Source organism: Rhinolophus hipposideros, assembly GCF_964194185.1.
Source record: "Rhinolophus hipposideros genome assembly, chromosome: 8".
NCBI lineage: Eukaryota > Metazoa > Chordata > Mammalia > Chiroptera > Rhinolophidae > Rhinolophus > Rhinolophus hipposideros.
Window position 1 is genome coordinate 84,670,996 of NC_138054.1, and position 17,416 is coordinate 84,688,411.

At 53.1% G+C, this 17,416-nt stretch overlaps 1 protein-coding gene across 5 annotated transcripts in view; it reads right to left on the reverse strand.

Annotated features, from left to right (window-relative positions):
* The window catches only part of CROCC (ciliary rootlet coiled-coil, rootletin), a 44,550-nt gene extending 33,610 nt beyond the window's left edge, over positions 1–10,940 (reverse strand). For 4 of the 5 annotated variants that reach the window (XM_081057108.1, XM_081057107.1, XM_081057106.1 and 1 more), the window contains exons 1-3: positions 5,453–5,627; positions 4,766–4,907; positions 3,404–3,558 (exon numbers count right to left, since the gene is read on the reverse strand). In XM_081057108.1, the coding sequence (XP_080913234.1) occupies positions 3,404–3,558; positions 4,766–4,907; positions 5,453–5,512 (357 nt within the window). In that variant the 5' untranslated portion in view covers positions 5,513–5,627. Of the gene's footprint in view, positions 1–3,403; positions 3,559–4,765; positions 4,908–5,452; positions 5,628–10,890 lie in introns of those variants that run through there. The other variant, XM_081057109.1, reaches the window with a different exon arrangement.
* Between the last annotated feature and the right edge of the window lie 6,476 nt (positions 10,941–17,416).

Consider the following 17,416-nt stretch of genomic DNA (forward strand, 5'->3'; position numbering starts at 1 on the left):
CGGGCAGGGTTAGTGGCAGGTACAGGTTCCCTCCAGGCGTGGAGGGATCCAGTATGCCCAGGAGGTGCTCAATGAGCCCCTGAGAAAGCTGAAATTGGCCACTGGGGTGCCACCCACAGGGAGGGCTGGTGAGGGCTGCTTGGGGGTCTCATCTCAAGTTGGGGGAATATGGTCTGAAGGTGTGGGGAGAGGTAGTATGCAGGGGGTCTCTGCCTGGAAGGGAGGCTGCAGGTCCGTGACCAGTGTCTGCAAGGAGTCCACCCACGACAGTGTCCACATCTGAGAGATGCTGTGTGTCCTGTGCAGCGATGTGGGTGTCCCTCACGGTGTGCGTGGGGTGTGTGTTGTCATTGGTCTTCACCTGGGACCTGTGTGTCTCTGTGTCTGGGCCTTCCTGGGCCAGGGTGAGGTGGCTTCTGTGCTCGCAGGTCTATGTCGTGGTGACGGCGGTGGATGTGTCTGTGTGTACCCACGTGTTTGTGTTTGCATGTCTGTGTGCACAACCGTATGTGTACTGGTCACAACCATATGTGTAACCGCGCGTGTGTCAGTGGTATACATGTGGGTCACTCTATGCTTTGTGCACCTGTACGTACCTTTGTCTGGCCGTGTGTGTCCATGAAACGTGAAACAACGCATTATTGTCTATGAAGCGGGTATGTCATGGTGGGGTGACCGTGCGTCTGGGTGACACATTCCATGCCTGGGTGGGACTGTGTGGTGTCTGGCTTCTGCGGTGCCCCGTCCATCAATCTGAGCACATCCCTGGGGTGAGGTCGTGTTTCTGTGTGGTATGTTTTGTGCATCTGCGTGGCTCTGTGTGGGTCTGAATGCGGCCCGTGCAGTGTGTGATTTGCACAGTTTGGACCAGGTGCTGTTTGCTTCTGTGATTAAAAGGGGGTCAGGCAGTTGCCGGGTGCCCCACCTGCTTCGCCAGCATTCACAGCCAGGCCCAGGCCACTCAGCCACACCTCACCCCTTTCCACAAACTTCTCCCCTCACAAAACAGCCTTTCAATTTTACTTGTAATTCAAAAGGGAAGCAGGGTGCCACCAAGCTTGGGATGAAAGAAGTTTACTGTCTCCCCTAGCAACCGTTGCCCTAGTATCCATTATTAGAGTCACTCTATCTAGGTTGCCATGGACACGGGGAGCCCAGGGGGTCCATCCTGTCCCGTGGAGCCAAAGGGGCATAGCCACTCCCTCCTTCCCATCCAGCTGCCTCACCCAACACCTGCTCCTCAGGGACAAAAAAAAGGGTGGGCTCCACAGAGACCCTGAGGGCCTCCCTCTGAACTCAGAGGTGGACCCTGGGAGCCCCTGCCTCAGTTTCCCTACATGCAATCAACAGGGCACAGATCCTGACCTCGCCTCCACTCTCTTTTCCCAGGGATGCTGTGGGGTTTAAAGGGTCCGAACAACCTTGCTGACTGCCCCCCAACCCAGTCCACATGCAACAGTTCCAGCCACGGGGGCAGACGCTGCCACCGGCAGCATGGGGACAAGTGGGCAGAAGGGAGAGGTAATGCCACAAGACCACAGAGCCCAGACCATGGGCCTCATCCCAGCTCCATAGCTGACCTTGGGCCTATCATGCCTGTTTCCCCATCTCAATAAGGTGATCTCCAGGCTCGGATGTTTTCTGTGGAGCCACTCCCCCAACCCCCTAGGAAAGGCCTGCAGGTCCTTCTCATCCAATCCCTGCCTCCAGGTGGGGCTGTGCTGACACCATCTCAGACAGAGCACAAACACTAGGCTGTACATGCTGTTCAGGGGCGTCCCCAGCCACATGCGGGCATTTTCTAGACTTCACACAGCCCCACTCTCTCATGCTGTGGCCCCACCCCAGCAGCTGTGTCCTAACAGAAAAGAGACCTATTACCGCCCACCTCTTCTGCCCTTCCCCTGCCAGCCAGTGCAGCAGTGCTGGCTTCACTGTCAGTCAGAAGATGGCATTTCAGAGGCAGCCCCTGCCCCCGTGAACCAGGCACTGTGCCAGGGGCCAAAAGGTGAAAGGCTGGGAGGGGGCTGGCTCAGGGCCCCACCACCACCGACAATGTGCAACTCAGGCCAGCCCGCCCTCCACACCCCCTACAAACCCTGGGAAAACTAGCTGTGCTCTGTCTCCAGTGCTGGGGGCCACTGCAGGTCCCCCACCCTGCTCCTCTGCAAGTCCCAACAAGTTGGGGGCTTGTCCAAGCGGGCAGATACTAGGACACGGGCACAGCCCACAACCACACACAGAAATGCATATCCCTCTTCCCAGGAAGGGTATTCGAGACCCTGTGTGGACAGGCAGGCTCAACGGCCCTTGGCTAATCCTGGCTCTGCCAGTACCACACAAGGAACCCTGGGCCAGCTTCAGTCTCCCATTTCCAACATCAGACAGTCATGTCTGAGGTCCTCCCAGCTTTCCAGGGGCCAGATGCCCTCCCTGGACCTCCCAATTGTCTCTTCCCATACCCAGGAAACTGTAGAGCCCTGGGTTGGGAGTAGAGACCTAGCCTTCAATGGCTGTGTGACCCCAAGCACAGTGCGTGCCCTCTCTGAGCCTCTGTGAAATGAGCATCACAGTGGTTCCAGCTGTGGTGCATTAAATGGAAAGCACCCAGCACCTGCCTGGCACACAGTAGGCACTCAATAAACAGTAGCTACTATTATGACTGTCATTAACACCCACACATCTCCCATCTGCATACATACTCCCTTTCTCATGCAACCTTCCCACCAACTTTCAGGCATCATCAACTCCCCAGGGTCACCTCCCTCGAGCCTAGAGGCCCAAAGCAGACAGTGCACTGACAGCAACCTGCGCCCCTGGCCATAGCCCACCCCTACAGCCTGTCCCAGGCCCTGGGACCCCCACAAGCCTAAGCACAATTCCCAGGGGATGTGAATCCTGTCTGGACTTGGAGGTAGGCCTGGCTTCTCCGCTTCCGTGGCTGGGCCTCATCCCATGGGGAGGGCAGCAGGTCTATGGCTGCCTGTGCCCAGCCCAGCCTGCCTTAGCGCCCAGCCACTGTTAGGTGGACCCCAAAGCCCATGTAAATGGGAGTATAGGGACATGTCCAGACACTCGAGAGGTGCCAGGGGCCCCTAGGGGTCCTATTCTGTGTGTCCCCGACCCCAAGCAGGTCCGGGACACACAGGAATGAAATGCCCCTTGTGCCAGGCACTTTATTCCATTATGTCACTGATTCCTCACAACTCCACTTCATATTACCATCCTCACTACAGAAAACAGACAGCGGAGTGATCTGTCAAGTCCATTCCAGTTGGCGGAGCCACACGTCAACCCCAGGATGGCCTGAGTCCCCGTGTGCACGCCTGGCGTGGCCTGGCCGTCTCCCTGCCCTCACAGCAGGGATTCCCCAACCCAGCTCTCAGCCCCCGGCAGCACCCACCCTCTCGCTGACCGCATTGTACTTGATGGCCAGCTCGTCGCGCTCGGCACGGCTCTGGGCCAGCAGATCCTCCACACGGGACAGCTCCTGCTGCAGCAACTGGTTCTCCTCCTGCAGCGACATCATCGATGCCATCTCTGTGATTGGCAGCAGGGCTGGAGAGGGACAGTGGACACATGATTGGCTTCTATCTGGGTCCAGGGAGACGTCCTCCCCCTACAGGTGCCCCCCGACCCATGACTGAGGCAGGAGGACGGACCAGGCCCCAGGAGGAGGCTTGGTGGGAGTGGAAGCGGCACCAGACCACACAAACAGAACTGAAGAACAGAAAGGGGCAAAGCGACAGGCCGATGGCTAGACTTAGAGTGGACACAACTACAGCTTAAGTGTGACCCCAGCAGGCCTGGGAGGTGCAAGAGGAAGGCTCAGTCTCTAGACAGGAGACTAGGAGCCAAGGTCTAGTTTCTTCCTCCTCCAATTACTACTCTTCTCTGAGCCTCAGTTTTGCTGATCTGTAAAATGGGTAAAACACTAACCAGACCCTGCCAGGAAAGCAGGAAAGCCTCACTTAAGGGAAGGGTTTCACGTAACTTCTGAGGCGAGGGCTCAACATAGTATAGGTCAGATTGTGAGGAGGAAAAAGAGGAGAAAAAGAAAGGCCAGAGGGAAAAATATTAGTGTCCTCCCTGTCTTGTGGGCTCCCCTTCCACCTGGACACACACCACGAGCCTCTAGGCTCTTCCAGTCTGGATGAGGGCTCTCTAAGTCCCTGTCTCGGGCTCCCACAGGCCCCAACATTCCTAGTCTCCCAAGAAGGCTGAGGTTGAACAAAGGCTATGGCAGGAGCCCCAGAAACACAACCAAGGAGAGCTGCTTACATGCCAGCTGACTGTGTGCCCTTCCCAGACCCTCAAATCACATATGCAGTCGGGGTGCCAACCCACCAGGAGGAGCAGGGGCCCATCAGCCTTCCTGCCTGGGGCAGGACCACCCCTCCGGCTTCTGCAAAGCCCTGAACTGAGCTGAACTGCCCTCCCCCTGTACTCTCAGGTTCAGCCAACTCACACCTTCCCTGGGAGGGAATGTGGAATTTGGGGTCTTAAGTCTTTGCAGCAAGGAGGAGATGCTCTGCCCTGCCTTCTAGCAGCACGACATGGGAACAAGTCTGGGCAATTTACTCCTCTGAGCCTCCATTTCCTCATCTGTAAAACAGGTCCTTCCACCATAGGGTTCTGCCTACCTGCCAGTGAGTATTCAAGAAATGGAAGCTGCAATCATTATCATCACCCTGACTGTTGAGGGGGGTGTGAGAAGAGGTGAGATGCGGGCAATGTCTATGCAGGGGAGAGGGCGAAGTGGTACCTGGGCTCTCAGGCTGGGAGAGGTTGCGGGTGACGATCTCCCTGACGCAGGCGGACAGGCAGGTGGGCTGACAGTCCTGGGCCGGGTCCTGTACACTCAGGCCCGTCTCCTGGCCCGGCCCCAGGACACTGCTCTCCAGTGTCTGCAGGGAAAGAGAGAGGGTCTGTGAGGGACCTGAGTCCCTGGGCTCCCTGGCCTGGGGGGAAAGGAGCAAAGTCCTGCCGCCCAAGATGTGGGTGCCCAGGAGGCCAGCAGGAAATCCCTCAAATGGAGGGAAGTCTAGGAGTTAGAATTGCAAAACGCCCCACGGAGGGACACTCTTGTGTGCCCCCTGCCAGGGAAGGAGACCCCAATGAGGGCCAGAGAACCAAACCCCATCAGGGCAGCAGAGTGTTGGGATGCCAATCCAGCTCCAACCTAGATGGGTGAGAATCCCACTGTACCAGGAGAGGTTACCACAATCCTAAGATCTGGGAGTAGGGACCCCCACACCCACAGGCCACAGGGAGTAGGGAGCCACAGTAGTTGAGCCCTGAGCAGCCCCCTGCCCCACGTCTGGCTAGGAGCTGCAAACCAGGGCCCCTGTGCGCCCCACCACCACACCACTCGACCCCCAACATGCGTGTATTCCTCACCAGCTCCTTCCAGAACAGCTGGACAGGGGAGGGCACAGCTCTCAGGACCCACCTGGATAACCGTCTCCAGTGCCAGCTGGGCCTCCAACGACCCCTCCAGCCCCAAGCTCATGGGGGGAGGCTGTAGACACCCCTCTCCAAGCCCTTTTCTAGGGCCCCGAGCCTAGATCAATCCGCCCAGCCCACCCCACAGCCAGACTGCTGAGTTGAGCACAGGGCAGATTAGGCTTAAATCCGGCGGCGCCCCCATGTGACCACGGATGTGGGAGGGGCTAAGAGGGGTAGGGGATGGGAAAGCAGAGGGGAGGGAAGCGAGTCAGGGGAACAGAGGGAAGAAGAAGGATGTGGAGGGGGAGAGGAGTAGAGGAGGAAGAGGTGGGGGAGAAAAGGAAGGAGTAGAAAGACAAGGGAAAGGATGGAGAGAGGGAGGGGGAGGGAGGGGACCTGAAAGTGAGGATTCCCCAACACACACACACACACACACACACACACACACACACACACACACACACGCTCCCCACGATCCCCAAACCCTGGGTCCTAGAGCGCTCCAAGCTCAGGACGGGGTCAGCTTTCTGGAGACAGGAAAGGCCAGAGTCTGAGAGTTTGTTAAGAATGTATCTACAGGGTGCGAGGTGACTTTTCCCATATCCTGCAGGGAATAGAACACAGGCTGTGGACTCACCGAGACCATGCAAGGAAGGGAATACCCCTCACCCCTGTTCCCACACCCCTCAGCTGTGTGCCCCAGGAGAGCAACTTTGCCTCAGTGTCCCTAGTGTAAGATGCGGATAATATTGGCACCCATCTCATGGAGTTACCTGGGGGATTTATAGAGAACGTGTGACTCGGGCCGGAGTTACCTGGGGGATTTATAGAGAACGTGTGACTCGGGCCGGTTCACGGCGCACATTCAATAAATACTGATTTCGCTCATTTGAAAATCCAAAATGTACAGTCCCGGTGCCCCAGGGCCCTGGGGCTCAGTGGTCCTCCTACCACCTCTCATTATTCCTTCCCTGTGGCAAGGACGCTGTACAGCCTAGTGGTTAGGCCCACGGCTTTGGAGTCAGGGTCAGATCTGGGGGTCACATCAGAGTCCACTCTGCCACAGGTTGGCAGTATGATCTTGGACCTCTCTGAGCCTCAGTCTCCTCATCTCTAAAATGGGACGCATGGCACTTACTACATAGAGTTGTTGTGATGATTACATGGGTTGAAAGTTGTAGGGGTTTAAAACCACAACTGGTGCCTAGTGAGCAGTTAGTAGATGGCAGCTGCTGTCATTAGCATCAAGTGTCTGGGCTCCTGCTACTTCACCCTTGGCCTCAGGGCACCCTCCACTCTACAGGTTCAGTCCCACAGGAGGCATATTTGCATTCTCTCATTAAATCCTCATCTCAACCTATTTCCAGATGAGAAAATCGAGGCTCAGAGAGGTGGGGTTCTTACTTATTCAAGGTGGTAAGCCCAGAACCCCTTCCACTCAGGCAGGCAGCTTCCCAGTAGTGCCTCAGGGCAAGGCCAGAGCATTTGCACTTCAAGGCTCTACTACTGTGTCTAGGTCAGACCCAGGAATGCAGCAGGTGCTGCATAAATGCACTTCAGTCCAACCTGGACCCCTCACCCCCAACTGGGGAATCTGTCCTGCAAACGGAAAGCCAGAAAACAGGGCACACCAGGCCACAAAGAGAAGTGGCACACCAGGCCACAAAGAGAATCTGGCAACCAAGGCCAGATTTAGGTAAAACTAAACTCAGCCAGAAGCAGAGAGCTGCCACTACAAAACCCTGGGACCCCCATTTTCCCACGTCTTGACAGCCTCCAGAAACCCAGAAATGTCTACGGGCTACACACCCATAACCAGAGCAGAAGGGAGGCCACAAACACTCCTACGGGAGGATCTCCACTCCTGCTTGCCCAGCTTGGCAGAGAGGGGGCCCCTAATGAACTGACGTATTGGGTGCCTTCTTCCAGCCAGCGCCCTAATGGGTGGGGGAAGGGAGCAAGATGCCTGAAGCCTGGGCATTGGATGATACCAACCCTTGGTTCTGCCCACAAAGTTCTCCCTGTAGAGTCCTACTGGGTAGTATAGGTCCTAAGAAATCATATCTTAACCCTGTGTGTATGACTCCAATATCTGCAGCTTCCAACCAATTCTCAAAACAGTGATGGGATTCCTCACTGGAAGGGTCTGGATATCATAGCCTCAGCATCTGACTGCCAGAACTCCAAATGTGGTATGCCTTCCCACCAGCTGTGTGACCTTGGGCCAGTGACTTTGCCTCTCTGAATCTGTTTCCTCATCTGTAAAATGAGATAATAACAGTGCCAGCTTCTATCACGAGGATTAACTAAGATGACCCATGCATAACTGTATGCTTCAATATGGTGTGGCAGACAATGCTATGTGTTCAAAAATATTTCTGATTTTTCTTAGGAAAATGGCTAGAAGCCATTTCCCAGACTCCCTTGCGGTGAGATATGGCCATGTGATCAAGTTCTGGCCAGTAGAATGAAGACAGAAAGAATGTGTGCCACTTCAGACCTGGCCCATAAAAATGTCCCATGAGGAATTGTTTATCTCCTTGCCTGTCCAACTAGCTGAAAGGAAATAACTCTGTGGTCCTGGGGGATGCCAGAGCCGCAAGCTAGAAGGGATTTTAGGTCACCATGTAGAAAGCCGCGTGCCAAACACCGAACAGGGATTTCCATAAATGAGAAATAAACTTCTGTTGTGTTGAGCCTCTGATATTTCTGGGTTTCACTATCTCATCACCTAGTGTTAACTTAATCATTACACACTGTTAAATAATGGGTAAGCGTTGGCTATAATTAGGGTCATCATTACCATCACTAGTATTATTGGCTCTTTCCAGTACCTAACCTAGAAGCCTGTGCCTGGCATGCAGCAGACTTTCTGGGCCTTTGCACCTGCTCCATTGGCGGGAGCTAGCCTAAAAGTCCCTCAAAGATGCCTTATGAATTTCAAACATACCAGCTGCTCTTGCCCTCTTATGCCTTCTTTATTCTCCAGTGGCTGACTAGAAAATCTAACAAAAATATTGAACCAACTATGAGCCAGGCTCTGTGCCCAAAACTTTGCATCTGTACCTTATCTATTTTAACCTTCTGGACAGCCTCGTGGTGTGGTATGTTCTACCCACTTTACAGGTGACAACACTAAGCCTCAGTGAAGTTAAATAACTTGCTCAAAGTCACCCAGCCATGAAGAGCTGAAGCCACAGGTGAGACCCAAGTATGCCTGGTTCCAAAGTTTAAAACAAAAACAGCAACAGCTACCACTGTGTTTTGCTTACTGGGTGCCAGGTACCACCCTAGATCTCTGGTGTGTATTATATAAGCCAGTGCCATCTCTTGCTTGGACTGCTGAGATGGCTCCTGATGGGTCTCCCCACTTCCCTACTTGTCCCCCACTCGTCTGTTCTCACACAGTTGAGATCACGTCCCTCTTCTGCTCCAACTCTGCCCCCACTGCTTCCTATCACACTCAAAATAAAATTCAAAGTTCTGCCACAGCAAACAAGGCCTGCCTGATCTGGCCCCTGCGCACCTCTTCCTCCTCATCTCCCACCCTCTCCCCCTTGCTGGCCTGCTCCAGCCTTGCTGGACTTACTTGATTCTCAAACACACCAGACACACTCCCACCTCGGGGCCTTTGCACCTGCCATTTTCTCCACCTGGAATGCTCTTCCCCCTTCCTTTCATGGCTGACCCCGAGTGCTTGTCAACCAGATAAAAATGTCACCTCTGAGAGTTCAAACCCTGATCTGCATCTAAAGTGGTCTCTGCCAGTGGATATTCACTATGTTCTCCTACACGTGTGTTGTCTGTCTCCTCCAAGCACAGGGACCGAGTTGGCTTTATTTGCTGCTATCTCCACAGTGCCTAAAGCCCAAAGTGCCATGAACAGCTGTTGAGTGAATGAATGCAAAGAGAAAAATAACAATATAGAAAACTAAATGAAAAAAAAAAATGAAAAAGAGACAATCCCCCTGGGCTTTGGTGGCCTCACACTGGGCAAGTCTTGGCCACAGATGATGTTACCCCCAGACTGGAATCCAGGAAGAACTCCCAGTGGACATATTCTAGCACCTGCCACATCCCCGGAGTTCAGGGTAAAAACCCAGCACTGTCTCTCACATCGGACCCCTGGATGGGAGTGGTGCCTAGTCTCCAAGGGCTGGCCTCCATCCCCAGGGCTTGAGAGACCGACAGACAGCTAAGGGTTTCTGACTTCTGAGTTTTTTTCCTGAACCCCGCTTCTGACCGAGGAGCAGCGGGTCTGGCCTTAGCCTCTGGTCTGCTCCTGGTTTCTTGAGTAAGCACCCGCTGTGAGCTCAGCTAAGGAAAATAGGAAATCTCAGGTGAAAACAGAAAGAAGGTGGGCCAGCCCGGTGGCTCAGGCGGTTAGAGCTCCATGCTCCTAACTCCGAAGGCTGCCGGTTCCATTCCCACGTGGGCCAGTGGGCTCTTAACCACAAGGTTGCCAGTTCGATTCCTCAAGTCCCGCAAGGGATGGTGGGCTGCACCCCCTGCAACTAGCAAAGGCAACTGGACCTGGAGCTGAGCTGCGCCCTCCACAACTAAAACTGAAAGGACAACTTGAAGCTGAACGGCACCTTCCACAACTAAGATTGAAAGGACAACAAGTTGACTTGGAAAAAAGTCCTGGAAGTACGCACTGTTCCCCAATAAAATATTTAAAAAAAACAAAACAGAAAGAAGGTACTTTCATGGAACCCATCCGCCACTGTCACATTCACCCAGACAAATCCAGGCTTCTGGAGCGGGGGAGACTGGCCACCGTAGCAGGTGGCCTCAGGCCCCATTTTGAGAAATCCAAGGAGTGGAGGGCCCAAGTCCCTGTACAGGCTGTGACTTCTTGGGCGACGAAATTGATGACTCTGAGCCTCAGTTTCCTGATCAGTAAAATGGAGCTACTTTCGACTCCGCAGGGTTGCACTGAGATGAAATGACATCCCTCAGGAGAAGGACAGGGAAGGTGACCGGCCCTCAGTCAGGGATCTGCTGTTTGTGGTGACAGTTGAGAAGGACGTCCCACCGCATTTCAGCCCGGAGGAGCAAGGAGACCCCCGGGGCAGAGGGGCGCTGGTCGGGCGCCTGCAGGCCCCAGGGCCCGGGCTGGCTCCCGCCACGGCCCGCCCACAGGGGCCTGCGAGACCGGGGCGAGACTGCAGCAGGACGCGGCAGGATGTCCGCAGAGCCGGTGGACGCGCGCTCCCGGTGGCCGGGAGGGGTCGGGAGCGGCCGGTGCGCCCTGAGCGCCCCCAGGGCCCGAGACACGGCTCCAGCCCGCCACTGCGCGCGCTCGCCTTCCCGCCCTCCGCGCGCCGCAACCTCAGCCCTGCGGCCCCATCCGCGCGCCCCCGCCGACTCCTCCCGCCGGAGCGCGCCCCGCGTGCTCGAGCCCCCGGCCCGCGGGAGCGCGCGCCGCTGGCCTCCTACCTCGGTGCGCTGCCGCTGCCCCCGCCGCTGAGATTGAGCGGGTCGGACCGGGCGGGGCCAGGGGGCGGAGCCCGCACCGGACCCGCCCACGTCCCGGGATCGGAGGGCGCGCCCTAGGGCCCGGGCGGGGCCGCGGTCGGCGTGCGGCGGGGTCTTTCCTTTTAGTGCTTACTGAAGACCCGCGCGGGGGGAGGGCTCTTCGGACACGATCGCACTTACCGCTCCGGACAACCCAGCAAATAGGGATTATTCGCTCTTTTTGTATACACGGGAAATTGAAGATTGAGCAAGTCGCGCAATGTCTGGCTGCTGCAAGGTGGCAGAGCAGAATCGGAACCCAGAGCCAAATCGGAACCCAGAACCAACTGCAGAGTCCCACCGAAGTCTCCGGTTCGTGCTCCCTGGCCTTAAAGGCCTTAAATTCCTAAGCTCTGGCCTCGACCCATCGCCCAACCCCCCTGAGGGAGCATTCCTGCCCGCCCCTTCGGAGCCCACTGTAGCAATACTGAGGCTTCAATGACAGGACCTCTTCGTTTTCCTGCTTGTCCAGCAACCTTGGATGAGGTTCTCTGGCCTCAGTTTGTCCATCTGTAAAATTGTGGAACCCCATCCACTGCCCATTTCTTCTCAAACTCATGCGCGTACTGTTGGGACGGAGGGATTGTGATGGTGGCACTAACTCTATTTCTGAGGTTTGGATCTCTGGAATAATTAAAATTAATAAGTAACTTAGCTTGGGACTTTCTGAAAGCTTGCTGTTCTTTGCCTCTTAATCATTCTGCTTCCTATACATTGACTATCCTGTTTCAATGTTTCTATTTACTTCCGCCCAGTGACTTGGGAGAGGTTTTGCATCTGGATGGGATCCACTCTCCTGGCTCCAACTTAAATCTACATAACATATGTAAAGGTTGCCATAATCAGCTTTACCGCACCTTCCCCCACCCCTGACTACAGGAAACCTTAAAACTTGAGACCAAACACTCGATGCAGTAGTTTCCAGCAGACTCTGCCCAGTCGACTCTCCTCTTACTTTAATAAATCTTCCATATTTCTATCTGACTTGTGAATTCTTTCACGATCCGCAGAACAGCTACGACACCTACCCCACCTGCCATGGTTAGATAAGACCATGGAGGAAACCATGCTTTAGAGGCTAAACAGCATGTGTGTTTCTTTTGTAACAATACATCAGGCTCCATCTGCCTCCCTCTGTTCTTGAAGACAATGAATCATCCATTTAAAGGGGGAGGTGGGTCTACAGCTGTTGGGCTGAGTGAGGGAGGAATGTGCTTTGTTTGAAAGAGCATGTTGAATTTTATAATTTTATATTTGGAAAACAGCAAATACCCAGAAAAAAAAGCAGCAGGCCTGCGACGACTAATGGTTCTGCGTTTCCCGTGAGGGGAAGGGATGAGTGTGAGTTTATCTTGGTCAAAGAGGGGCCTGATTTTTAAATCTGAGAAACCACACTATAGGTGCCACTGTGCCCTTTGGGCTCTGTCACCCAGAGATGGCGCAGGCAAGGCCAGGGCTGAGAGCTATTCGTCAAGGACATTGGGGTCAATCCCTGTGACTTGGGGTGAGGAGAGGTGCAAAGTTGGAAGGAGAAGAGCAGTTTCCCTGAGGTGTCCCTGGCCCAGCCAAGAGAGGCCTGACTGACCTCTGCCATAAGCACTGCCGACCCTCAGGTGTCCCAGCATGCCCCAGGTCTATGTCACCCTGTCTGGAGTCCCCAGACCTGCTGGGTTCCTACTAGCCTCTGACGGGCTCATGACCTCACTGTCTACTTTTTACGCTGCCTGTTCCTGTGGAGCCCTCACTTCAGAGTGTTTCTCACAGCACCAGGGTCTGGGCTTAGGCTCCTATCATTGCCCCTCCCTCCAGAACTGCCTGATGCCTAGGCCCCTCTCTACCAACTCTCTCGGTGACCAGTTCCTGAAACTCACAGGTAGCCTGCACTGGCTGTGTACCACCGTGCTCGCTGCTTCCTCTTATCTTTTCTCTTTCTGTCCTCAGTCCCCTCTGAACACTTCTGTGAAGCAGGTTCTAGAATTATTTCCATTTTACTGAGACTCAGAGAGGTACAGTCACTTGCCCAAGGAAACACAGCTGGAGGTTCAGCAGCTTCCAAGCCCATGCTCTTTCCTCTACACCATGCTGTCTTACATGAGATTCTGGGAACACAGCAAACACAGCTCCTCTCCTTGACCCTCTTACCCAAGGAGCCCCCAGGAGCCTGCTGTAGGGAGGCACATACTTACACCAGTCTCCACAGGAGGCCTCTGGCTCTCCTCTCTCTGAAGAGGCTGGGTCCCCTGCTGTGCTGACTCAGTGGCTTTGTTCAGTTCAGCCTGGCCTGTGGTCATTTGAATCCCCAAGGCTGACACCCACCAGTCATCCTGCCCCATACTCGGGTGGTGCCCACTCCAGCCACCCCAGGGCCCACTACCAGAAGGAGTTGCGCCAGGTGCTCACCTGCTCACGGCAGAGGGTTCTAAATCTGCAACTCAGGTAACTGGGAAACAAGTGACTGAGTTACCACCCCCAGGTTGCTAAGGCCAAATGCCTGCCAAATCTGGGTGCTAGGCTGGCTGGGTGGACTCTGCCCACCATCAGCAAAACCACATTAACCAGGAGGCTTAGAGGACAGGACGTTCCGGTTAACTGGATTTGCTGGATAGCTTTTGGTTAACTTGCCAAGTCTTTCTATAATGCCTGACTTTAATAACAATGAGAAAGACCAAAATGTCCATCAGTAGGGGACTTGTACGTGTAAGTCATGGGTTGTTCATTTAATGGAATACTATGAAGTCACTCCAAATATTACAAAAGAGCATTCAGTGACTGGAGAAATGGTTGCAGGATATTAAGGGAAAGGCTTCAAAACAGTAGGACAGAATAAGCCCATATTTGTAAAAGAAACATATTTCTGGTTCTTAATATTTCTTACATATGGATGTAATAGGAACAGGATGAGAAGGCAAGGAAGGCACTGAGGTGTTAACCATGCTCTAATACCTTTGGGTGTTGGTATGACCGATGACCTTTTAAATGTAGATTTTTCTTTCTTCGAAAAGATGGTCCATTTACATGATTGGAATTCAAATAGTACAGAAAGTTATAAGAAGTCTCTCTCCCATCCCTGTCTTCCTGTCACCCTGTCTCTCCCTGCAGGCAAGCTGTGGGGGGGCTGTTTCCTATATAGCTTTCCAGAGCTATCTTAGACACATAAAGTATTTTTCCCTTCCCATTTTTTATGAAAAGAGAGCATATTGTATGTACACATTATTCTGTATCTTGCTGCCTGCCCCTGATATAGCTTGGTGGCTTTTCCTTATCAACATATACAGAGCTTTTTCATGCTTTGTTTCCCCCAAGGACCTAGTATTCCACTGTTCGGATGTACCTAAATGTATATAACCCATCCCATAGTGATGGACATTGTAGTGGGTAGACTGTAATGAGTTGTATTGTATCTCTGCCAAAAGATAGGTTTAAGTCCTGACTCCCGGTAGCTATGAATGTGACCTCATTTGGACATAAAGCCTTTGCAGTTATAATTAGTTAGGGATTCTGAGAGGAAATCATCCTAAATTTCGGATCCACCTAAATCCAGGGGTGGGCCCTAAATTTAATACAGGGCACACAGAGACACAGGGAGGAATCCATGAGGGGCAGGATGCAGAGATTGGAGTTAAATTCCTGCAAGCCCAGGAATGCTTGGGGCCATCAGAGGCTGGAAGAGGCAAAGATTCTTTTTTGTCTTTCTGTTTTTTTCCTTTTTAAGGAGGGCACAGTTCATAGTGGCCCATGAGGGGATCCAACCAGCAACCTTGGTGTTATTAGCACCATACTCGAACCAACTAAGCCAACCGGCTGTCCCAAAGATTCTTGCTTAGAGCCTTTGGGAGGAACCTGACCCTGCTGACTGACACCTTGATTTCAGATTTCCAGACTCCAGAACGGGAAGAGAATACATTTCCATTGTTTTAAGCTACCCAGTTCGCGGAAACTAATATGTAAGCTACCCAGCCACAGGAAACTAACATGTAAGTAGGCTTCTAAGGCGGTGCTTCCTGACCCTACCTCCTGGTATTATTCACACGTGCCTGTCATCCCCTCCCCTCTGAGTGTGGGCGGGCCCTGCAACTTGCTTCTACTCAGTAGGATCCAGGGGAGGTGATGGGATGTCACTTCTCAGATTAAGACTGTGACTGCTGTCTTGCTGGCACTCTTGCTTGCTCACGTCGATGAAGCAAACTGCCACGCTGAGGGCTATGGAGAGGCCCCTGTGGCAAGAAAATGAGTGACCTCTGTCCAACAGGCAACAAGGAAAGGAGTCCTCCCCTCCCTGTCGAGCCCTCAGCTGACACTGCAGCCTCAGCTGATTCCTTGACTGCAGCCTGTAACGTCTGTGGAGGACCCAGCTGAGCTGCACCTGGATTCGCAAGCCACAGAAACCATGAGACAATAAATGTGTGTTATTCTAAGCTCAAAGTTTTGGGGTGATTGTTACACAGCAATAGAAAACTAAGGTAGACATGTAGGTTATTTCTAATCTTTTGCTATGACAATATGACAGATGATTGTTACTATTCTTTGTGTTGTTGTTTTCATATTTACATTACATCAGTACTCAGGAAGAAAACATTGAAGTATCTCTGCATTCAAGTAGCAGTGAGGAAAAACTGGTCTTCTCCCTACTCCAGGCGGTTCTGCCCAGAGCAGGTATCTTCCTGTCACTTCCTGCTCAATCAACTGCTATTGAGTACATACTGTGCCCAGGATGAATTCAGTGGCTTCCAATCACCTATGGAATAAAGCCCTTCCCTTGGCCTGGCATTCAATACCTGCCATACTATGGCTTTCTTTCCTTTTCTTTTAAGATTTTATTGGGGAAGGGGAACAGGACTTTTTTTCCAAGTCAAGTTGTTGTCCTTTCAGTCTTAGTTGTGGAGGGCGCAGCTCAGCTCCAGGTCCAGTTGCCTTTTCTAGTTGCAGGGGGCGCAGCCCACCATCCCTTGCGGGAGTCAAAGCGGCAACTGAGCCATCCGGGAGCTCAGCGGGAGCTCAGCCCAAGGTGCCATGTTCAATCTTAGTTGCAGGGGGCAGAGCCTCCCTTCCCTTGTGAGACTCGAGGAATTGAACTGGCAACCTTGTGGTTGAGAACCCACTGGCCCATGTGGGAATCGAACCGGCAGCCTTCGGAGTTAGGAGCACGGAGCTCCAACCACCTGAGCCACCGGGCCAGCCCCCATACTATGGCTTTCTTAATCCACGTGGAGGGAACGGGAACTTCCATATGTTAAGTAGGTCTCATGTGCCATCCCTGTAGACAGCACAGCTCAAATAGATCAACTTGGTTAAAAGCATGGATGCTGGAGCCAGACTGCCTGACTTCCAACCCCAGCTCTGCCACCTAGCAACTATGTGACTTAGGGCGAATTACATAATCTCACGACCTTTCCATTTCTTCATTTCTAAAACTGGGATGAGTAGCGACCTCTTGGGGTTGTTGGCATGGTGAAATGAGTTTTCTGTTAAGTGCACAGGGCCTAGCAGAGTAAGCATTATATACTAGTTACTATCAACAATTGGAACAGTGAGGCCCAAAGGAAGATGTTAAGTGACCTCTCGAGGACATGCAGACATGAAATCTGTCCAGATTTTCTCACACACTGACTCCCACCTCAAATACCCTTCGCTCACCTCCTGTATTAGTTATCTATTGCTATGGGACAATATTACCACAAACTTAGCAGCTTAAAACAACTTCTCTGCAGTTGCAATCAAGGTGTTAGCCAGAGTGGGGGACTCATCAGAAAGGTCAACTGGGGAAGTCCCAGCTTCGAGCTCCCATGGGTTGGCAGCACCAGTTCCTTGCAGACTGCAGCAGGACTAAGCTTCAGCTGCGGGTTGGCTGTCAGCCTGCTCTTGCCACCTTGACCCTCTGACTAGGGCAGCTTCTTTAAAGACAGTAAGACAGGTGTCGCAGCCCATGTATGTAATCGTGGAAGCAATACTTGCCATCTGCCTTATTCTATTGGTTAGAAGTCAGATCTAGCCTACACTCAGAGGGGATTACACAAGGGTGTGAACTCCAGGAGGGGATTGTGGGGGCCACCTTACAGTCGTCTGCCACCCCTGTGTATCCAGACGCTCCCACTGTAGAGAACAGCTCAGGCCTCACAACCCTCAAACCCAACCCCCCTCCCACCAGTTTTAGGCAGCCCCCACCCCCACCTGTCCCATTTGGAAACTGCCTTCAGGCGTGAACTTGAAGAGATGCCGGTCCTGTAGCAGCTGTTTTTCCTCACTTGGGAGTCCAGATGGTGATGGGAAGCACCAAACTGTCCCTTACCCTCCAGACAGACCCTTCAAGGTACTTTTCAGGTTTGATCCTTGATGTTTGTTTCCTCATTATCATGAGTGACGATTCTGGGCATGATACCTGATTCTAGATAAAGGTGATTAGTCAAACTACAGGATGGGCACCTGTTAGCGCTTTATAGACATCACCTGA